This window comes from Phalacrocorax carbo, chromosome 2, assembly GCF_963921805.1.
Source record: "Phalacrocorax carbo chromosome 2, bPhaCar2.1, whole genome shotgun sequence".
Taxonomy (NCBI): domain Eukaryota; kingdom Metazoa; phylum Chordata; class Aves; order Suliformes; family Phalacrocoracidae; genus Phalacrocorax; species Phalacrocorax carbo.
In genome coordinates this window covers 132,613,333-132,631,741 of record NC_087514.1, presented here as the reverse complement: position 1 = coordinate 132,631,741, position 18,409 = coordinate 132,613,333, and the positions used below count along the sequence as shown (strand labels likewise).

The following is an 18,409-nucleotide window of genomic DNA, read 5'->3' as shown; positions in this document are numbered from 1 at the left end:
TCTCTAGAGCCGGGCCCCCGCACCGCCATGGAGAAGGGTCCGGAAGGCGCCGCTCCTCTGTCGCGGGCCCTGCCCTGTGTCGCCACGCGTACCGATAAAGCTCGCTGGGCGGCCACAGCCTGGCCTCAGACCTCCGTTGCCGCCCGTGGCGTCAGGCGGCCGGAGCCCCCGCGCCAGGCCCCGCACCCATAAACGCTCTTCCCGCAGCATCGGGCGCGTTGTGACGACGGCGGCCCCGAGAGGCGGCCGCGCCGGCGCCGAGGAGGACGGCCGCGGCCTCCCAGCGGGGCTCCGCCTCCCGCCGCGGCCCCGCCAGGCCGCGCGGCGCCCGCCTCTGACGTCAGGGCGGCGTGCGCGGGGCCGCCATGGCCATCTGTCAGTTCTTCCTGCAGGGCCGCTGCCGCTTCGGCGAGAGGTGCTGGAACGAGCACCCCCGCGGCGGCGGCGGCGGCGGCGGCGGCGGCGGGGCGCGCCACGGGCACTCCGCGCCCCACCACCAAGGTACCGCCAGGCGCTGGCGGCACGGCGGGAGGGACGGACGGACGGACGGACGGCGCGCGGGCGGGAAGGAGGGCGGGCGAGGGGCTGCGGGCGCTCCCGGAGGGCTTGGCGGCTCCCCGGTGCTGACGGGAGCTCCGAAGCAAAGCGGCCCCGCTCTCGGGCCGTCGGCGGTAGCGGCTGTTTTGGCACTTGGGGAGTTGGGCCGTTGGTGGAGGCGCCGCGAGATGTGCCCAAGAACGGGGAAAATGTGAAAATAACTCCGCAAACTTGGCGCGTAAGAGCAGCGAGCACGTTTCAAGCACCTTGTGTTGCGTGTTGTGCCTTTTGAAGGTGGTTTTAATTCTGGTCGGGTGCGGGTGTGTGGGGGCTTTCGGTGTGCGAGAGGCGCCGTGGACGGGGAATGCCGCCGAGCAGGTGGGCGCGGTTGCTTCCCTTTGTACCTGCCGAAGGAGGTTCGGAGCCTGCCTGTGTCGTGCACAGATGTGTCCGGGGTCTTAAACTTAACCTGGGAGCTCTCTGCTGTGCCACAGAGCCTCTGCTATAGCTGCATAGGCTGGAGCCCCTAAAGTGAATAGACTGTGAGTTAAATGCAATTTTTTTTTGCTGGGGAAGTTACTGATGAAGTCTCTCTGAAGCAAAACTGAAAGTCTGTTTTCTGCAGTGCCGTGAGTTGTTGGCATGGTGATGTGAGGAGGAATTCACATTTATCTCTGATTCCAGGACTGTCCTGCGTAACTTACTAGGTTAAGCTCACTAAATAATTAGGTTAACTCGTTAGGCAAAACCAACATCTTCTTTTCAAATTTCTTATTGCCACCATAACAATAGTTACACTTACAGTTTTTGTTGATATTGTATTGTTTAATATCTTAATGATTTAAAATTTCTGTTCTTTGGTTTGTTGTTTTGTTGTTTTTTTTTTATTGGAAGGTACTAGCAGAGGAGGAGGAGGATGGGGTACCACTAACCAGAGATACACTAATGTTATCCAGCCATCTACCTTTAAGTCTAATACATGGGGTGGCAGCAGAGATCATGGAAGAGGATTTTTTGGCTCCTCCGATTTTGGATCGTCAGGCGGCAGCAGCAGAAATGCAGACTTTTCGCAGAACAGATTCTCTGCATTAATGAGCAGTCAAAATATTGCTGATGGCTATAAAGATGAAGAAGAGAGACTTCTGTAAGTTATAGTCCTGTCTCACTGACAGCATTTCGAATGCACAGTTTAAATGCTTGCTGACTTACTGGAGATAATGCAGAGGACGTGATCGTGAGGAGGAAGCTGGGACACTACTTCATTTAGTTCTCTTGAGTTATGCTGGCATGGGAAGAAAGCGATCCTTGTTTTGAACCTGGGTTGGGCAGCTGGGCGACTGTGATATTAGTAAGATGGGACGATATTTAAGTTGTGGTGGGAGGATAAGGAAGGAAACAAAGATTTCAGTACTTGAAAATAAGGGGTCAGAGTCCCTTGGGACAGAATTTCAACCATTTAAAACAAAAAAAAACCCAACCTCTTTAAGAAAATTAACTATTTGACTTAGTTTTCCTGACACCTAAGATAGCAGATTGTTTTGCCTGTAGCAAAACCAGTGAAACCTGGTTTCACATGCATGCGTGTTAGAGTCAGTTGAGAGTGACCAGCAGGTTCAAGGAGATTACAGGGCAGGTGATGAGAAGCAACAGGCAGTGTGATTTCCTGAAGCAGCAAGGTTTTGGATCCACTTTCCATTATTATTTTAAGGTTATATTAAGAAAATGCTTAACAGATTATTTATTCAGCTCACGATATACATTATTCACATGAATGTATATTGTGTTACAGACATCTGAAATACTTAAAATCTTTGGTTTTTTTTTTACTGTGTAGTGATCTGATTGTCCACTTTAGCTTTTATGCTTTCAGCGTTTGTTTACATTTGGATTTACTTTCGCTGATGTAGCTTCTATTTGTCTGCTTTTGCAGTGTCTGGATTTTTATGCTTTTGATTCTCTCCCAAAGACTTACATGGAACACTTATCTCTTTTTTCTCTCTTTGTTTTTTTCCTGAATTTTGCTATTTAATATCGTGTATGTTCATTTATACTGTAAAATTGTCTAGTACGGAGAAGGTTTTAAATTGTATGGTGATACACAGCTTCAGGGAAAATCCTGTGACAGCATATGCCATACAAGGATTAAAAAATACTTTGTGTGTTTGGAGATCTTTTTTTTTTTTTTTAAGATCTGGTTTGATTTTCATGCAGTTAGACAATAAAGTAAAATGCTTTGAAGGCATGTTTAAGTATCTTGCCATTTTTTCCACAGAGCGCTGAGTACTTCTCTTGTTCATTCTGACTAGTGTCATGCTTCATTAATTTTCATGGTAGCAGGTATTTGAATCTGCCTTTGGATTCAAACTAGGCAATTGCTTCTGGTGGTCTTCTTTTGACTGTATAATTTCACCTTCATCTGTGGTTTGGTTTTATTTTGTTTTCTAGTGAATGTGTCATGAAAGACATGGAAATTTGGGAATCTTCAGGACAATGGATATTTTCATCTTATTCACCGATGAAAGAAAAGCCAAATGTCTCTGGTAGGTAACGTTTTTAGTGTTGCCATATATTGCTGCTATTTAGGATGTTTCTTACGTTTGCCCGCACTCTTGTACCTCTGTGAAACTGTTTGCAAGGTGATGATTTGCCTTGTGATGCAACAGAAAGGAGTACTGGATTATGGCAAATCCATTTTGGACATTCACATTTTTGAAGTTCCATAATGAATCTCTTTTGTGTCTCCAACTGTAAGTGACTTACAGATAATGTACCAAGGCCCATTTCTTCATAGCTATAGAGGGCAATTAGAAGCACTAATATATTTTCTTGGAGGTTTTTGATTATTCCTCTCCTTACAGGCTTTACAGATTTCTCGCCAGAAGAGTTGCACCTGGAGTATTATAACTGCAGAGCAAACAATAACATTCAGAACTATGTAAGTACCTTAAAAATGCTGACTTCTATGTGAACACATTTCAAGATAGGATTTGTTACGATTCCTCAGGTGGCAACTCTTGACTCATTTAATTACTAAACTCTAGGGGATTATCAGAATGCCAAACTATTTTTAAATTATTGTGCACCAAATAGAGTACAAAAATAGCTGCTAGCCTGTACGCTCTACCATAACTTCCTATTTCTGCCTGAGATCGCAGACTAAACCTGTCAGATCTGGGCTTCTAAAACCAGTAGCCTAAATATCTGGACACGTCAGCTCCTACAAGAAGTGGTGGCGATAGCTAGTGTCAGTCAAATGCATGGTCTTTCTAAACCTAGACACTCCTTGTCTTAGTCTTGCCCCTACTCTTGTGTGTTATTTGTAGAAATTATTTGAATCCTGTCACAAAACTGTAATACTCTGTATGCTATTAGTTGGTTTGATTGTTGTGGCTGGATATATCACAGAATCACAGGTTGGAAGGGACCTCAGGGGTCATCTAGTCCAACCTTTCTGGGAAGAGTGCAGTCTAAACAAGATGGCCCAGCACCCTGTCCAGACGACTCTTGAAGGTGTCCAACATGGCCGAGTCAACCACTTCCCTGCAGAGACTATTCCAGTGGTTGACTGTCCTCAGTGTGAAAAATTTCCCTCTGGTGTCCAATCAGAATCTCCCCAAGAGCAACTTGTGTCCATTCCCCCTTGTCCTCTCCATGTGACTCCTTGTAAAAAGGGAGTCTCCATCTTCTTTGTAGCTGCCCCTTAAGTACTGGCACATGTGATGAGATCCCCTCTGAGCCTCCTTTTCTCAAGGCTGAACAAACCCGGTTCTCCCAGCCTATCCTCATATGGCAGGCTTCCCAGTCCTTTGATCATCTTGGCGGCCCTTCTCTGCACCCCTTCCAGCCTGTCCACATCCTTTTTGTATAGCAGGGACCAGAACTGTACACAGTACTCCAGGTGTGGCCTGGCAAGCGCTGAGTAGAGTGGGATAATGACTTCTTTCTCTCTGCTGGCGATGCCCTTTTTGATGCAACCCAGCATCCTGTTGGCCTTCTTGGCCGCAGCAGCACACTGTTCGCTCATGTTGAGCTTTCTGTCCACCAGGACCCCCAGGTCCCTTTCCACAGAGCTGCTCTCCAGCCAGGTGGATCCCACCCTGTGCTGCACTCCCGGATTATGTTTTCCCGGGTGCATGATCTTACACTTCTCCTTGTTGAACTTCATAAGGTTCTTGCTGGCCTGCTCTTCCAGCCTATCCAGATCTCCCTGCAGAGCAGCTCTCCCTCCTGGAGTGTCTACTTCCCCACTGAATTTGGTGTCACCTGCAAACTTCATCAGGCTACACTTGATGCCATTATCCATATCACTTATAAAGATGTTGAATAATATTGGGCCCGATATCGATCCCTGGGGGACTCCACTAGTGACAGGTTGCCAGTTTGAGAAAGCTATTTACCACCACCCTTTGGGTGCGGCCTGTCAACCAGTTCCCCACGCGCTGCACAGACCACTTGTCTAGGCCATAACGCATCAATTTCTCCAGGAGGAGACTCTGGGGGACCGTATCAAAGGCCTTGGAGAAGTCCAGGTAGACAATGTCCACCACCCGCCCCATGTCAACCAGGCAAGTCACTCTGTCACAGAAGGCCACCAGGTTTGTCAAGCACAATCTGCCTTTAGGGAAGCCATGTTGGCTTTTCCCAATCACGTGCTTCATTTGACTTGTGATGGCCTCCAGGAGGATTTGTTCCATAACTTTCCCAGGGATTGAAGTAAGGCTGATGGGCCTCTAGTTACCCAGATCCTCCCTTGAGCCTTTCTTGTAGCTAGGGGTAACATTTGCCTTCCTCCAGTCCTCTGGGACATCCCCCGTTCTCCATGACTTCTTGAAGATTATGGAGAGTGGCCTTGCGATGATGTCAGCCAGCTCTGTCAACACCCTCGGGTGGATGGCGTCAGGGCCCATTGATTTGTGGGGGTCAGGCTCCTGTAGTAATTCATATGCTAACTCTTCCTTCACTGATGGTGGGTCGGTGTTTGGATCAGCCAGGAATTTCTTTCTCAAACCCTGGGACCCTACAGTGCTGATAAAGACAGAGGTAAAGAAGGTGTTGAGGACCTCTGCCTTTTCTGCATCATTGGTGATTGATTCTCCTTTTCCATTTAACAGTGGGCCTATGTCTTCCTTCTTTTTCTGCTTATGGTTGACATACCTGAAGAACCCTTTCTTGTTACTTTTTATGTCTACAGCCAGTTTCAATTCAAATTGGGCTTTTGCTTTTCTAACTGCGCCTCTGCATGCTCTGGTAATGCCCTTGTAGTTCTCGGCGGGTAATCTCCACTTCTCCATCTCTGGTGTGCTTCCCTTTTGGATTTGAGTAGACCCAGGAGGTCACGGTTGAGCCAAGGGGGCCTCTTGCTCTGCTTACTTCCCTTTCCTTTGTAGGGGATAAATTGGTTTTGTGCTTCCAATAGAGAGTTCTTGAAGAATTCCCAGCACTCACTAGCTCCTTTGTCTTCCATGGAAGCTTCCCATCTAATTCCTCCCAATTGAGCCCTGCGTGCACTTAAGTTTGCTCTTCCAAAATCCAGAATCCTTGTCTTAGAGCTGACCTTCAGCACACTCAGTGCTTTGGGTAGAGCACTGGTGAAGTTTATTTGACCTCGTTCTTTTACATACCTTTATTTTGCGGAATTAATGCTGAAACTAGCAGGTGCTTCTAAAGTAATATATACATTTCTAGAAAAGTAGTAATGTGTGTTTTTATACATATATAAATTTGTATGTATTGTTCCTCCCTCATAGTCCTATCAATATCAGGGATGCTAGAACAGTTCAGTGTTGTGCCAGGAAGGGAATTAGGCTCTTGGATAGACACAAGTACAAACTAATTCAAGCTACATTGCAATCTTTCCTCTTCCCCTTGGTTCTGTATTACAGAAGGAATTGCTGTCGTCACTACTCATGTTTCAGGTGTTTAGAATCACCAGAATTGCATTTTCAGAGACAGTAGAGATTTAAAAAAAAAAAAAGCCAAAAACTTGAATTAAAAATAAACTGAAATGGTTAAACAATAAACTGTGCCCAGCTATTTAAAAAAAAAAAACCACAAACACAAAAACATTTGTGGCCTCACTGAAGCACTGAATGCAAGTTCATGAAAGTCACGGTGTAGAGATAACTCTATGATTCAGTTCTCTCACAAAATGTTTAATCACAATAAGTCTTTTCTAAAGCATGTGTTTCTATTCTTAAACTGGGTCAAAATCTGAATTTTCCAGTCTGTTGTATAAGAGCTGATACCGAGCAACATGATCTTCCACCATGTGACTAGACACAAAAGAATTATTGATGTTTGTAATGTAAAACCCTTTTGAAAAATTAAGGAATTTGTTTACGAAAAGATTACTCATTCCACTCCTGCAGGCCTTTGGGACATTATATTTTTTACTTGGTTAGTTTTTAAGGAAAATTCAGTTAGGCCAGTCTTTGAATAAGGTATGTTGATAAACTTAAATATAGAAAATTCAGGTTTGAAATTCCTGAAAAGTAAGTTATTTAGTAACTTTCCAGTTTCTTGTTTAATCACAGCTATCGATAGACACAGGTGCTATTTACTGCTGTATACGTTCTGTGCAGTGATCTGTTGGACCACATTAAAGGGGCTGATTTAAATTAAGGAAGTTAAGTTCTGCAAAGCTAAATATTTTAGGATTATACTATTAAAGGGTTCTGAATTATAATGTTTTGAAAGTGGGTATCTTTTTTCTGAAAATGTGGGAGAAGCTAAGGCAAATCTTAGGACTTCAGCTTAATGAGTGAGCTCAAGTGCCAGAAATAAAACAAGGATTGAAGAGTTTCTTCTCTTATACTGAAATATTTTGTGTGTGTTTTGGTTGGGGAGGGTTTTTTTTGTTTGGGTTTTTTTGTTTGTTTGTTTGTTTGTTTGTTTTCCCTCAAGCACCTAATTCAGATAGTGATAGAATTTAGATTTAGAAAGCCCCAGGATGTTTTTTCATCTTATTGTTACATTAAGTAAAAAAGTTGGTTTAAGGGCAATAATAAGAGAATTGAAAGGAATTTTGTGTTAATAACACAAATTTCACCTTCTCACCTTGAAGTTTTGAAAGCAAAAATTGTTGTCACCTTGCCTTAATGAAGTTTCTTTTCTGATTCTAGAAATCTTTTGGTTTAGTTGTCAGATTTTAACTTTTTTTTTTAAGTCTTCAAATAATAAAAACTTGCTTTTCTTTTTCCTCATTTTTAGATAGATTCTGTCAAAGAGTTGGCAAAACAATGGAAAAATCGTCTGCTTCAGTTGAAAGCTTTAAATGCATCCACAAAAGCAGCTTTGGTAAGTGTTAATGAAAGGTGAAATGCTTCTGTTCCTGATGTCATTTCCATGTTAATCTTGGGCAAATATTTTTCTTAGGTTTATGTTCTTTTAGACACATCCCACCAGACTGTCCTGCAAATGCCAACGTTAATTTCTGCTACAAAGTTTTCTGAGACGTGATAGTTGTAATATGCCACCTTGTTTTTAATAAAGGATCTTGCAAATGTTCCGTAGAAACTTCAGCTGTTACCAAAGTATTTAACTACACTTACACTAACTTTATATAAATAGGGGATAGGTATTACTTTAAAGATCGCAGGGTACTATATTCTACAACCAAAAGTACATGATTCTTCTAGGGCACCCCTGTTTGCACCTCAATAGCCGAGACATGAAAATGTTTAAATCCTAGATTCATTATCAATCTTATGGTAGATCTATGAACTGTTCTGAAAATCTCAACAGTAATGTGTTATATTCTGTCACGTAACCTTGAAAAACATCTGGCGTGAAAGTGTGTGGCTGACTGGTGGCACAAAGACCTTGACAGTAATCTTAGAACACTCCTGGGAACATTAGAGAAAGTGGAAAAGTTGTAAGAAGGGATACCATAAGAGAATAATGATTGCAGTTTGAAAACTGCCCCGTTTCTCTGTCTGTGTGGGTTTTTTATAGGCAATAGAAATGTGACTGGATGTTCTAGCACTGCCTGAGTCAGGTGAACATGAAAGTCTGTGAACACAGTTTTGGGTCTTACATCCACCTTTCTCTGGAATCATGAAAGCAGTGAATTGCAGGCGGGTGTTATAAAACCCTTCAGCTGACTAAGGAAAGTAGTGAATGAGGGTGGTTCCATGCTAGCGAGGCAGCAGCTGGATCCCAGGTTTGGAATATTGTCATTGTAAGCCACATGACAGCAACCATAGCTTAAGGTTGGGATCCAGTTGAGTACATATATAGTAAGAGGCAATATCCACCCTGCCTTTTCTTCCATGTGCTGATGTTGACTCTTCCAAGGTATAATCAGCAGACGAGATCAGAACTGTCCTCCAGACCATCTTAGGATAAATAGAGCATTTTGGTAATGCCAGAATGAGAAACTGATAGATAGGTGAGAGAGACACTGTTTGGATAAAATCTGAAGATATTAAGAGTAGCTGTTGTTCCTGGGAAGGTGGCAAACACTTGTGAATCTAGATGTGTCAGAAAAGAATGCTTGAGTTTGAGCCAGTATTAAATAATCAGGGAGACAGTAACTTGATTTAAGTGGAGTCTGCAGGAAGTGCATTAAAGTTTTAGTAACGTTTGGTATGTTCAATGCTGAAGGTGAAGGAGCGGGATTTGGGCTTTAGCACAGACGACTAGATGCACCAAGGTGAGAGAACAGACTAAGTCAAAGCAATGACACAGGGTCATAAAGCACTAACAGAAATGGGTAAGAGATGAGAACGAGAGCTGAAAGAGGTGTTCTGTTCAGGTCACTGATGGACAGACGAAAATCTGTAAGTTGTAATATATTTGTGTTTCTGGAGTGTTTTATTGAGAATAGTGTAAGGATTAAAGCAGTTTGTTCATAGCTACAAGAGCACACAGTTGTGATGGAAGTGACCAGTGTCTAACATGGACTAAGCTGTATTAAATTGATCTGGGCAGCTATATTTTTGCTTCAAGTATTTATTGAAAGACATTTCCTTGTTTTGGAACCTAGTTTTCATTTATGTATTTGGAATTTTTTAAGCTATCTGAATTAAGGAACATGGTCGCTCAACCATTGCCTTCCTTTGGATTTGGAGGACAGCAAACATCAAGCTTTGGGCTGTCAAGTAAGTTCCTGCGTTAAGAACCAATTAAACATTTTCGTGAGTTTTTCTTCTGCATTATTGAAATACAGCAGTGGTTTAGTGTCACAGGTATTCACATTCTAATATTTTTTTAATATAAATTTTATAATTGTAGGCTTTCCTGTGAACAGCAGCAGTAACAGTGCTAGCAGTTTCTCCTTTAAAACAAGTTCCAGTCTTGTCAGTGCATCATCTGGAAACACCCCTGCTTTTGGGAGCACTTCTGCTAGTTGTAATCCTCCTGCATTTGGTGTGACGTCCTCTCCTAGCGTATCCCATTCTGTTGGTTTCGGCAGCCCGGCGGCTCCATCTGCAGCCTCCTTCTCATTTAAAACTTCTGAAACAACTAGCGGTTTTGGGACTTCTGGGTTTTCAGGGTTTGGCGGTTCTTCGGCTGTGAACTCTTCAAGCACCGCTCCACTTACAACCTTTGCAGCTTTTAACGCAGCAGTAGCAGCTTCTCCCTCACATTCCAGCAGTACTTTATTTGGACAGACAGCCAGCGCCTCTGGACATAACATAACATCGGCATCTTCTGCAGTCACAAACAATGCTACATCAGAAAAGTTATTTACACCAAAGAACGAATTATCAGCTGAAGAGCTGAAACAATTTGAAGCAAAAAAGTTTACAATGGGAAAGATTCCTCTTAAGCCCCCACCATTAGAACTTTTAAGTGTTTAGGACTTCTAAGTTTATTCTGAAATAATATGTTTTTGTAACTTCTTTGATACTCTTAACTACACCATTTCATCATTGAGTAATGAAATAAAATGCTTCCATTTGAGTTAATTTTTGTTTCATCTCCAAGTCATCTTCTCCCAGGTATAAACATTCGAACATTGTATTTTATCATTTCTTTGTTATCTTGGAATGGACCTTTTGCATCCAAGAAATGAACTAATGAAAATAAAATTTTAAGTTCTGTTTTCTATTCTGTGCTGTGAAATTCTGGGCAAAAACTATATTAAAAATGCATTGTCAAAAGTACGTAGGCTCACAGAGCCTACTGTGAGCAGAACGTTAGAAGGAACCGGTTGCAGCGCAAGACAACTACTTGTTGGACCACTTTGTCTTTTGCCTCTTATTTGAAGAGTTTGTGCAGCTTTTGACAGCTGGGTTTGGAGATAGAGGGCTCCTGTGTGCTCAGTACCTAGCTACGCGCTGCTGTCACCTGGGGGTCAGTTACATCTCCCACTTGATGCAATTCAGCTCGGTTAGTTCTGCCTGAGGTCATCATGCATGCATTAATGTAATACAGTTAGGGGAGGATGGCCTTGAAAGCAGTCATCATGAATAAGGAGCTTGTGGTTTGCTATTTTGACACTTCTCAGATAGATAAAACTTTGCAAGAAATTGCAAAACTACTTTATGAAATTTTTGTGAGTTGACAGAATTTTGTTGTCTGGGTGCATATACTCGCACTACCTTTTCTGAATCAATGATACTAAGGTACATATTTTGCCAAGATGCTGTAAAGCAGGGGTCAGAAGTCTTCCAGAGGATGTGCCAGAGTCAGGTGAAGAGAATGTTCTTGACCAGTCCCTCCCATTAATGCTTTAAAATTACCAAACCTCATATTTAAGAGGAAAGCAAAATTGTACTCCAGGATACACATAAAGTAACTTATTGTTTCTTTAACACTTGAAGATAACATTTTAGTTCTTGCTATGGACCCATGATCCTACTTAAAACTTCACTAGAGCTGTGTTTCCTACCAAAGGTCCGTGGCATACTGGAAGAGGGCTTGTTAAACCAGTGTGAATGGATTTAATGGTCAGGATGCTAAGCCATGGGTAGGCACTCTGCAGGCTTAATAGAAATCCAAGTTCCTCAGTCCACCTTCACAGCATAGATATACCAGAAACTTGCATATGTTATGTTATAGTGCTGGGTTGCTTATATGGATTTTTTTGGTGATTGTTTTGTAGCTGAACTAAGGCATCTGCTTTTTGTTAGTGGTGTTAATGACCCAGTGCAGGCTTCCTGCAACTCACAAACAAAATACTGATACATTGGCCCAGAATTCCTTTTAGGTCTTATGAAATGTGTTTTTCCAAGTGGGATGGCCCGAGCAGTCCTAAGACTTGTACAGAATAAGACATGTCCATCTGTCAGGGCTCACTTATACCGGTTACTCAGATTTTGACACAGGAACCAAGGAACATACCAAAATCCATTATGCCACTGTAGCTGCAGAAAACCCCCATCTTTACAGGTTGTTAAATAGTAACTTTTTACAAAAGTGAGTTCAACAAACAAACCAAAAAAGTGCTTGTGGCTTGTCAAATGAATGCTGTAACTCATTCTGTTACGTGCTATACTCTTTCCCATATTTTATTTGTGAAGCCTGAGTGGTTCTCAAACCCAACCGTATCAGAAAGCTACGAGTTGGTGGGGTTTTTTGTTTGTTTTTAAGGTTCTTATAATTTTTATTATTTTTATTAAAGCAATATTTAATATAGCAAGGTATATTTTGTGGTAAAGGCTCATAATTAAATCTTGCTGATAACCCTAAGGATCTCGAGGTATGTTTTAGAGGACTGTGGATGACTCTGTGCTGCATTTAAAAATTTTGAAGTCAGCTGTGCTTTTCCTCTAATCTTTTTTTCCTACTACTCATCCTCTTGCATGACTAACTAACAAAAAAAGAAAGGCACATTCTAAGTCACAGTTAAGGATAGGCTACCTCTGACAAATGCCAAAGCTAGCGTTACTAAGTTGAAGAGTCTTTATACACAAGGCCACTGCAAGATTTTTGAGCTGTACCTCCGTGCTGCTGCTGTGCAATGTAAGAGCTTAAAGCAGCTTGCTTTTGAACTTAAGTGATGAGCTAAAACTTGTAGTCTTTCTTAGAGTATCTCAGCAGGCTGTGGCTGCTTAGGTGCTCTAAGAGCTTTCAAGGCTCTGAAGTGCACTTTTTAAAGTGGAAGTTGGTTTGCTTAAAAAATAATAAATTGTAAGGCCATGAGGCCATGAAAAAGCTGAATGATCTGCTCTACGTACCCACAGGATCATTGGCTAGATGGTCTCAAACATCATCCTAAACCACAGCAACCTAAGGGGAGAATGGGATTTAACTCTTAGGTCACCTTGCCATTAAAAAAAAAAAGATAGGTTAAGGGAAGTGTTCCAAATTTAGATGACAATAAATAAAACTTCATGTTTGATCAATTTTTTTGACCAAATGCATTTTTTCAGTTCACCACCTCACCCTCGATGAAAAATTTAAAAAAAAAGACACAATCCCCAAACACTATTACAGAGATACTAAGACTTGATGTTTCATCCCAAATGGGCTTCTGAGCACCTAAAAAGATGGCAGAGAGCAGTGTGATACGACTTAGCTAGCAAAAGGCAAGCTGTGGATTTGGCTGCAGCAGTAGAGATAAGGATAGGCTAGAATAGAAGGGAACAGTATTGCTCTAGTGGGCTTACCAAACGGCAGAAAATAAGCAACAATTTGTCAGTAGACCAAAGCAATCTTCCCAACATTTGCACTATTTCATTTGGGTTGGTTGGTTTTGGTTTTTTTGTTGTTGTTTTTTTTCCCATTCATCCTATTCTGCTTTTGGTATACTTGGTATCAACGTTGGTCACAAGTACAAAGGTGCCTAAATAATTTCTTTCTTTTAGCTACCGCCCTTTCATTTTCTTAACTTTTCCTTTTTGCAACTGCTTTTTTGTTTGGTGTATGGCTGCTCTCCAGAAAGTCATAATACTGAGGTCTGGCATATAAAAACACATATAAGGTGGCAGCAAATTCACAGACCTCACTTACTGTACCTCATTTTAGAAGAGGAATCATGAGGTGAACGTCCAGGCAAAGAGGTGTAATGCGACCTGATTAGCAGAGCTTGCTCTGTGAAGTAGGCTAGGACATTCAAGCTCCACATGATATTTTTCAAGTGCTTCCTTTACTTTGAAATAACAGGATTTATGAGTCACTGAAATTCCTGCAGTGCGGTACAAACTCCAAATCATTCTTCAAATTAGTTGTTTTGGCTTCCAAGAGAACATGGATTAATCCTCAGACAGCAGCACTCGAGACTGGCTGTATACAGGAGAAAAACCCTCCACTGCCCCAGCAGAGGAAGCAACCCAGCATCTGACACATGGAATTTTCTGTGCCCCTTTTCCTCCAGGTGACACTAGCAGCACTGGGAGATACCAAAACGTGAGCTAGTAGCAAAGAGGGGGAAAAAAAAGAAGGCAAGCCTCAGAAAGCATTACAGTTTTGTCTTAAAAGTTAAGCATCATAGTAGCCACATGCTCTGTAGCTTCACTACGTGCAGCAGAAAGTGGTGCAGCAGCCTTACACTGAATGACAGAAGATGGACTGCAAATAATCAACTAACTAGATTTAAGCCTTGGAGAATAAAGCCAAGGGCAGCAACAACAATAAATTAATAACAACCAGAAGGATAAGGAAAGAAGAGCTTTCACAAACATGTCTGGGGGGAAAGGAATATAAAAGACCTATTAATACAGGCGCACCAAAGTGAGATTGATAACTCTGAAATGGTGGAAATCTATTTAGAAATACTTGAAATGAGGGACAGTTGAAAAATCAATGAGGCTGTAATGCAGTTACTGATAAAAGGCAAGTAAGAAAATATTGAAATGTGAGCTTACTGCAGCACAGTGGGAGTCTAGATAATTTGCTGTACCAGTCAGTAAGGGAATCAGATCATTATTTAGATATTAGATATTATTTAGATTATTTAGACAAGTGATAGAGCAGTAGGAATGTACTAGCAGACTGGGGAAATAATGTATCATAGCAAGCAAAGGTACTTACTTTGTTGATGGTTACAAATAATTTGAGGAGATTCTAAAGACATATCATCTGGCTTTTGTTAAGGTATTTAAGAGGTGCCAGATGTTTATGTAACAGTGATTAGGGTTGGCAATTAGTCACAAACATTGACAAGTGAGTGAATGCTTTTTATTTATAGTCCACCTCCCATAGCCTAATGGAAAGGATGGAGAGAAACTGTAATTTGGTATTTACCCAGACAGTAATGGAAGACAAAAGCCGTACACTATTAGACAATATAAATAGACACCTAATTGTAATTGACCCAATATGAGCCAGCAGCTAAAGCAAAAAATTATACTACTAATATTCAGAGAGACAGAGAAAACTATAGAGTTCAAAATGACAGTGAGAGAGATACAAAGCTGCAATGGTTCAGGATCAGTAAACTGTAGTGTGAGCTGTAGGCATCTCCTTCCCTGCACAACCTGGTAATGCGGCATTTGGTTCTGGGCAGGCAGTTGCCATAGAGCTGCATGATGAGTAGAAGGAGATTCAGAAGGCAACCAAAGTGATTGCCGGTTGGAAATGAGGATTTAGAAGGACACTTAAGAGCGGAAAAATTACAGCTTAGTGAAAGCCAAGGCTGTGGCATGGAATGACTGTCTTCTGAGAGGGTACCCTTTCAATAAGGGAGGGGGAATGGGGCTTTTTAAGGCACCTTGACTAGTAACAAGAATATTGTGGTACTTCCTCAGCAATATCTTAGACAGTAAGTTTCCCAGCTAGGAAAGTCCTTTTCTTTCTCAGTTAAGATCTGGCCAAGCCAAAACAAAAACACTAGGAACAAATCCCAATCTGTCAGGATTAACAGTGCCTGTCCTCAGAGGTGCAGCAGTCAGTGTCAGTAGGTATGATCCCTTGCCTTTGAACCAAAATACACCAGCACTTGTGAAGAGAGTGACACGATAGCAGCGCTGAGCATTTGGAGCAGGCAGCTGTGTGTGCCTGCCCACCACTGGTGGGGAGCTAGCCCCAAAGAGGGAACCTCTCTCCATTGAGCTTAAAGAGGCAGATCAGCTCCCTAGCACTGGGAGTGAATATGCCTCTTGGTCTTGAAACTCTCGCTTGCAATTGCCTGGTTTTTCTGTTGAGAATAACCAAGTGAAAAACCAAAGAGTAGTTCTCAGCAACTCAATCTTAAGCAATGTTCTTATTTAATCTGCAGTGCTGTTGCAAGGTTTCAGTTTGGTCTGCAGAATAAAGCTAGGTACAGTCTTAAAACACTGTATCATGCAACAGGCTCCGTGGTGGGACTTAACCTCCTGCAAGAGAACAAAAAGATCATAAAAAGGAGGGAAGAAGAGCAAGAACAACAACAGGATTTAAATGTTAACTGGTTGATCAACATTTTTGTTTGGGTACGCGGATTGCTTTGTCTTTCCTCCAAAGGCGGCGGGGTTTGTTCTTACCATGTCACATGAGAGACATAAGAAACAAGTTTTACATCTTACCCCTTCCAGCAGGCAGATCTGTTATGTTGCTAATTGCATAGGAGTCATCAGAAAAGTGATCTGGTGGTTTTAAAGCACCTGCAGCAATTACATCCTGTTCCACCTGAATTTCTGTTTCATTATGGCCATGCACTCTTAGCAAACTAAATGCTTTCTAGTCAGCATCGAGTCATGCTTCTGTAAGTCTTCCATGGAGCTTTATCTTTGCAAATCACATGAATTGTGCCCATTGCATATGACCTACAAAGGAATTAGATTAGTTCTAATTACACAAAATAAACCCACCCTCCTGCTTGAATCAAACAGGCAACATTAGCGGGTGTGCATGTAACACCACGGCACATCACTTTTAAAGGGAGACCAATGAGGTACAGTTTTGACCTGGGTCAGGGCAATCCCCAGTATCAATACAGGCTGGAGGATGAAGGGACTGAGAGCAGCCCTGTGGAGAAGAACTTGTGGGTACTGGTGGATGAAAAGCTGGACATGAGCCAACAGCATGCTTTTGCAGCCCAGAAAGCCAACCATATCCTGGGCTGCATCAAAAGAAGCATGGCCAGCAGGTCAAGCGAGGCAATTCTGCCCTTCTACTCTGCTCTGGTGAGACCCCACCTGCAGTATTCCATCCAGCTCTGGAGCCCTCAGCACAGGAAGGACGTGGACCTCTTGGAGCGGGTCCAGAGGAGGGCCACAAAAATGTTCCAAGGGCTGGAGCACCTCTCCTACGAAGACAGGCTGAGAGCATTGGGGTTGTTCAGCCTGGAGAAGAGAAGGCTGTGGGAAGACCTTATAGCAGACTTCCAGTACTTCAAGGGGGACTACAGGAAAGATGGGGGCAACCTCTTTGGCAAGGCCTGTTATGACAGGGCAAGGGGTAATGGTCTGAAACTAAAGGAGGGTAGATTTAGACTGCATACAAGGAAAAAAATTGTTTACAATGAGGGTGGTGAAACACTGGAACGGGTTGTCCAGAGAGGCTGTGGAAGCTCCATCCCTAGAAACATTCAAAGTCAGGCCAGACGGGACTCTGAGCAACCTGATGTAGCTGAAGATGTCCCTGCTCACTGCAGGGGGGTTGGACCAGATGACCTGTAAAGGTCCTTCCCAACCCAAACCATTCCATGATCTCTAATAGCTTCGCTTTTCTATCTAACCAGTGCTGTTGTGTGTTTCTCAGCCTGACAAGTATCTGTACAGCTCTGGCTTGTGATGCACTTCAGTATTAAAGCACTTGTTATGGTCACATGAGATTCTGTTGTAATTTACTTCTGCAAGTATGGGCTTCTCTCATTGTTTCTGTGTGATAAATGCACAGTAGATGAAGTGGAGAAGAAGCCTCTGTATTTGGTATACATTAACTCTTTGGGGCAGAAGAGAGCCTTCAGCATTCTCCCATGGCCTCTGTGCTTGCTCAGCAGCTCCCACGGAGCTGGGGAGCAACAGGCCCTTGCAAAGCAAAGTGCTGCTTGAACTTCACTGCAGGAACTTGGCATAGCATAAAAGAGAGACCCAGCCTGTGGGCAGATCTGCCTGCCTTGTGATAAGGCTGTCTCAAATTTCACTGTAGATCCTCTTGCCTGGAGTCTTCTTCAGACATCTGTCTCTATCTAACCTACCTGACTTCCTGGAGACTGATGCCTGTACCCCCTGCCCTGCTGCCTCCCACTCGCCCCAAGGTCCCTAGTCCCCTGCTTTTTCATACCAGGGAACACGACTCCCTTGGCCTCCCCATGCAGGTTTTGCAGAGGGAAATGGCCACCAGAAAGCCCTCCTCTCCAGAGGTCTGTGCCTCTTCCTGAGGCCCACATGGGAATTCACATGCACCCACAACACCAATGACCCTGTCAGGACACAGTATTCATTAATTATTTGAGGCACCTCCAAGCCAGCCCGAGAACACAAGCAGAGCTGTACATCACAGGTAGGTGCTGATACAGGTCCAGCATGACTTGTCTTTCCAGCTGGTGCTGTTTCAAGCTTCTGTCCCATTAGTGCCTTTTATTCACACATTCAAACTCCATATCATATGAGATTCCTGGCAAAATTAATCCCCCTTAACCTTTAATCATCTTCTATAACCACTGGTCAGCTTCTGCTGCCTGTTCTTCCCAGGCAGCTGTCTTTGCCGGTATTTCTCAGGACCACACCTAGAAACTCAGAGATACTAAAGCAAAGCTCCCCCTGACACCTGACAAGAGAGTGCTTCTGGTTCTCCAGACACTTGTCCAAAACAGGTCAGAAGGTTTCTTTTCTCCTAAAAAACACTGATATCACAACAAACCCTCCTGTCTTGCTTGTCGTCTAGTCCCCCACCCCTTCAATAGGGAGCTACATGGATGGTCTCTATCCTGAGCTGTACGATGGAGGCAGAGGCAGCACCAACATTTTGTCATCCATCAGGTGCACAATCCAGGGAAGGAGGAAGCACCTCTGGGCCTCTACACAATAATGACTGTAGTCTGTCTGCTAACAGTGGCTTA

At 43.0% G+C, this 18,409-nt stretch overlaps 1 protein-coding gene across 1 annotated transcript; it reads left to right on the top strand.

Moving 5' to 3' along the window:
- Positions 1-233: 233 nt before the first annotated feature.
- Positions 234-10,590, top strand: NUP42 (nucleoporin 42). Its single transcript, XM_064444440.1, has 7 exons — positions 234-501; positions 1,432-1,681; positions 2,983-3,077; positions 3,396-3,472; positions 7,747-7,833; positions 9,554-9,638; positions 9,772-10,590. Exons 1-7 carry the CDS (start codon positions 366-368, stop codon positions 10,338-10,340), a joined length of 1,299 nt encoding a protein of 432 aa, XP_064300510.1. The 5' UTR covers positions 234-365; the 3' UTR covers positions 10,341-10,590.
- Positions 10,591-18,409: the final 7,819 nt, after the last annotated feature.

Coding starts and splice junctions, on each gene's coding strand:
- NUP42 (XM_064444440.1), top strand. CDS start 366: ATGGCCATCTGTCAGTTCTTCCTGCAGGGCCGCTGCCGCTTCGGCGAG. Junction 502..1,431: donor CTCCGCGCCCCACCACCAAG/GTACCGCCAGGC, acceptor TTTTATTGGAAG/GTACTAGCAGAGGAGGAGGA. Junction 3,473..7,746: donor ACAATAACATTCAGAACTAT/GTAAGTACCTTA, acceptor CCTCATTTTTAG/ATAGATTCTGTCAAAGAGTT.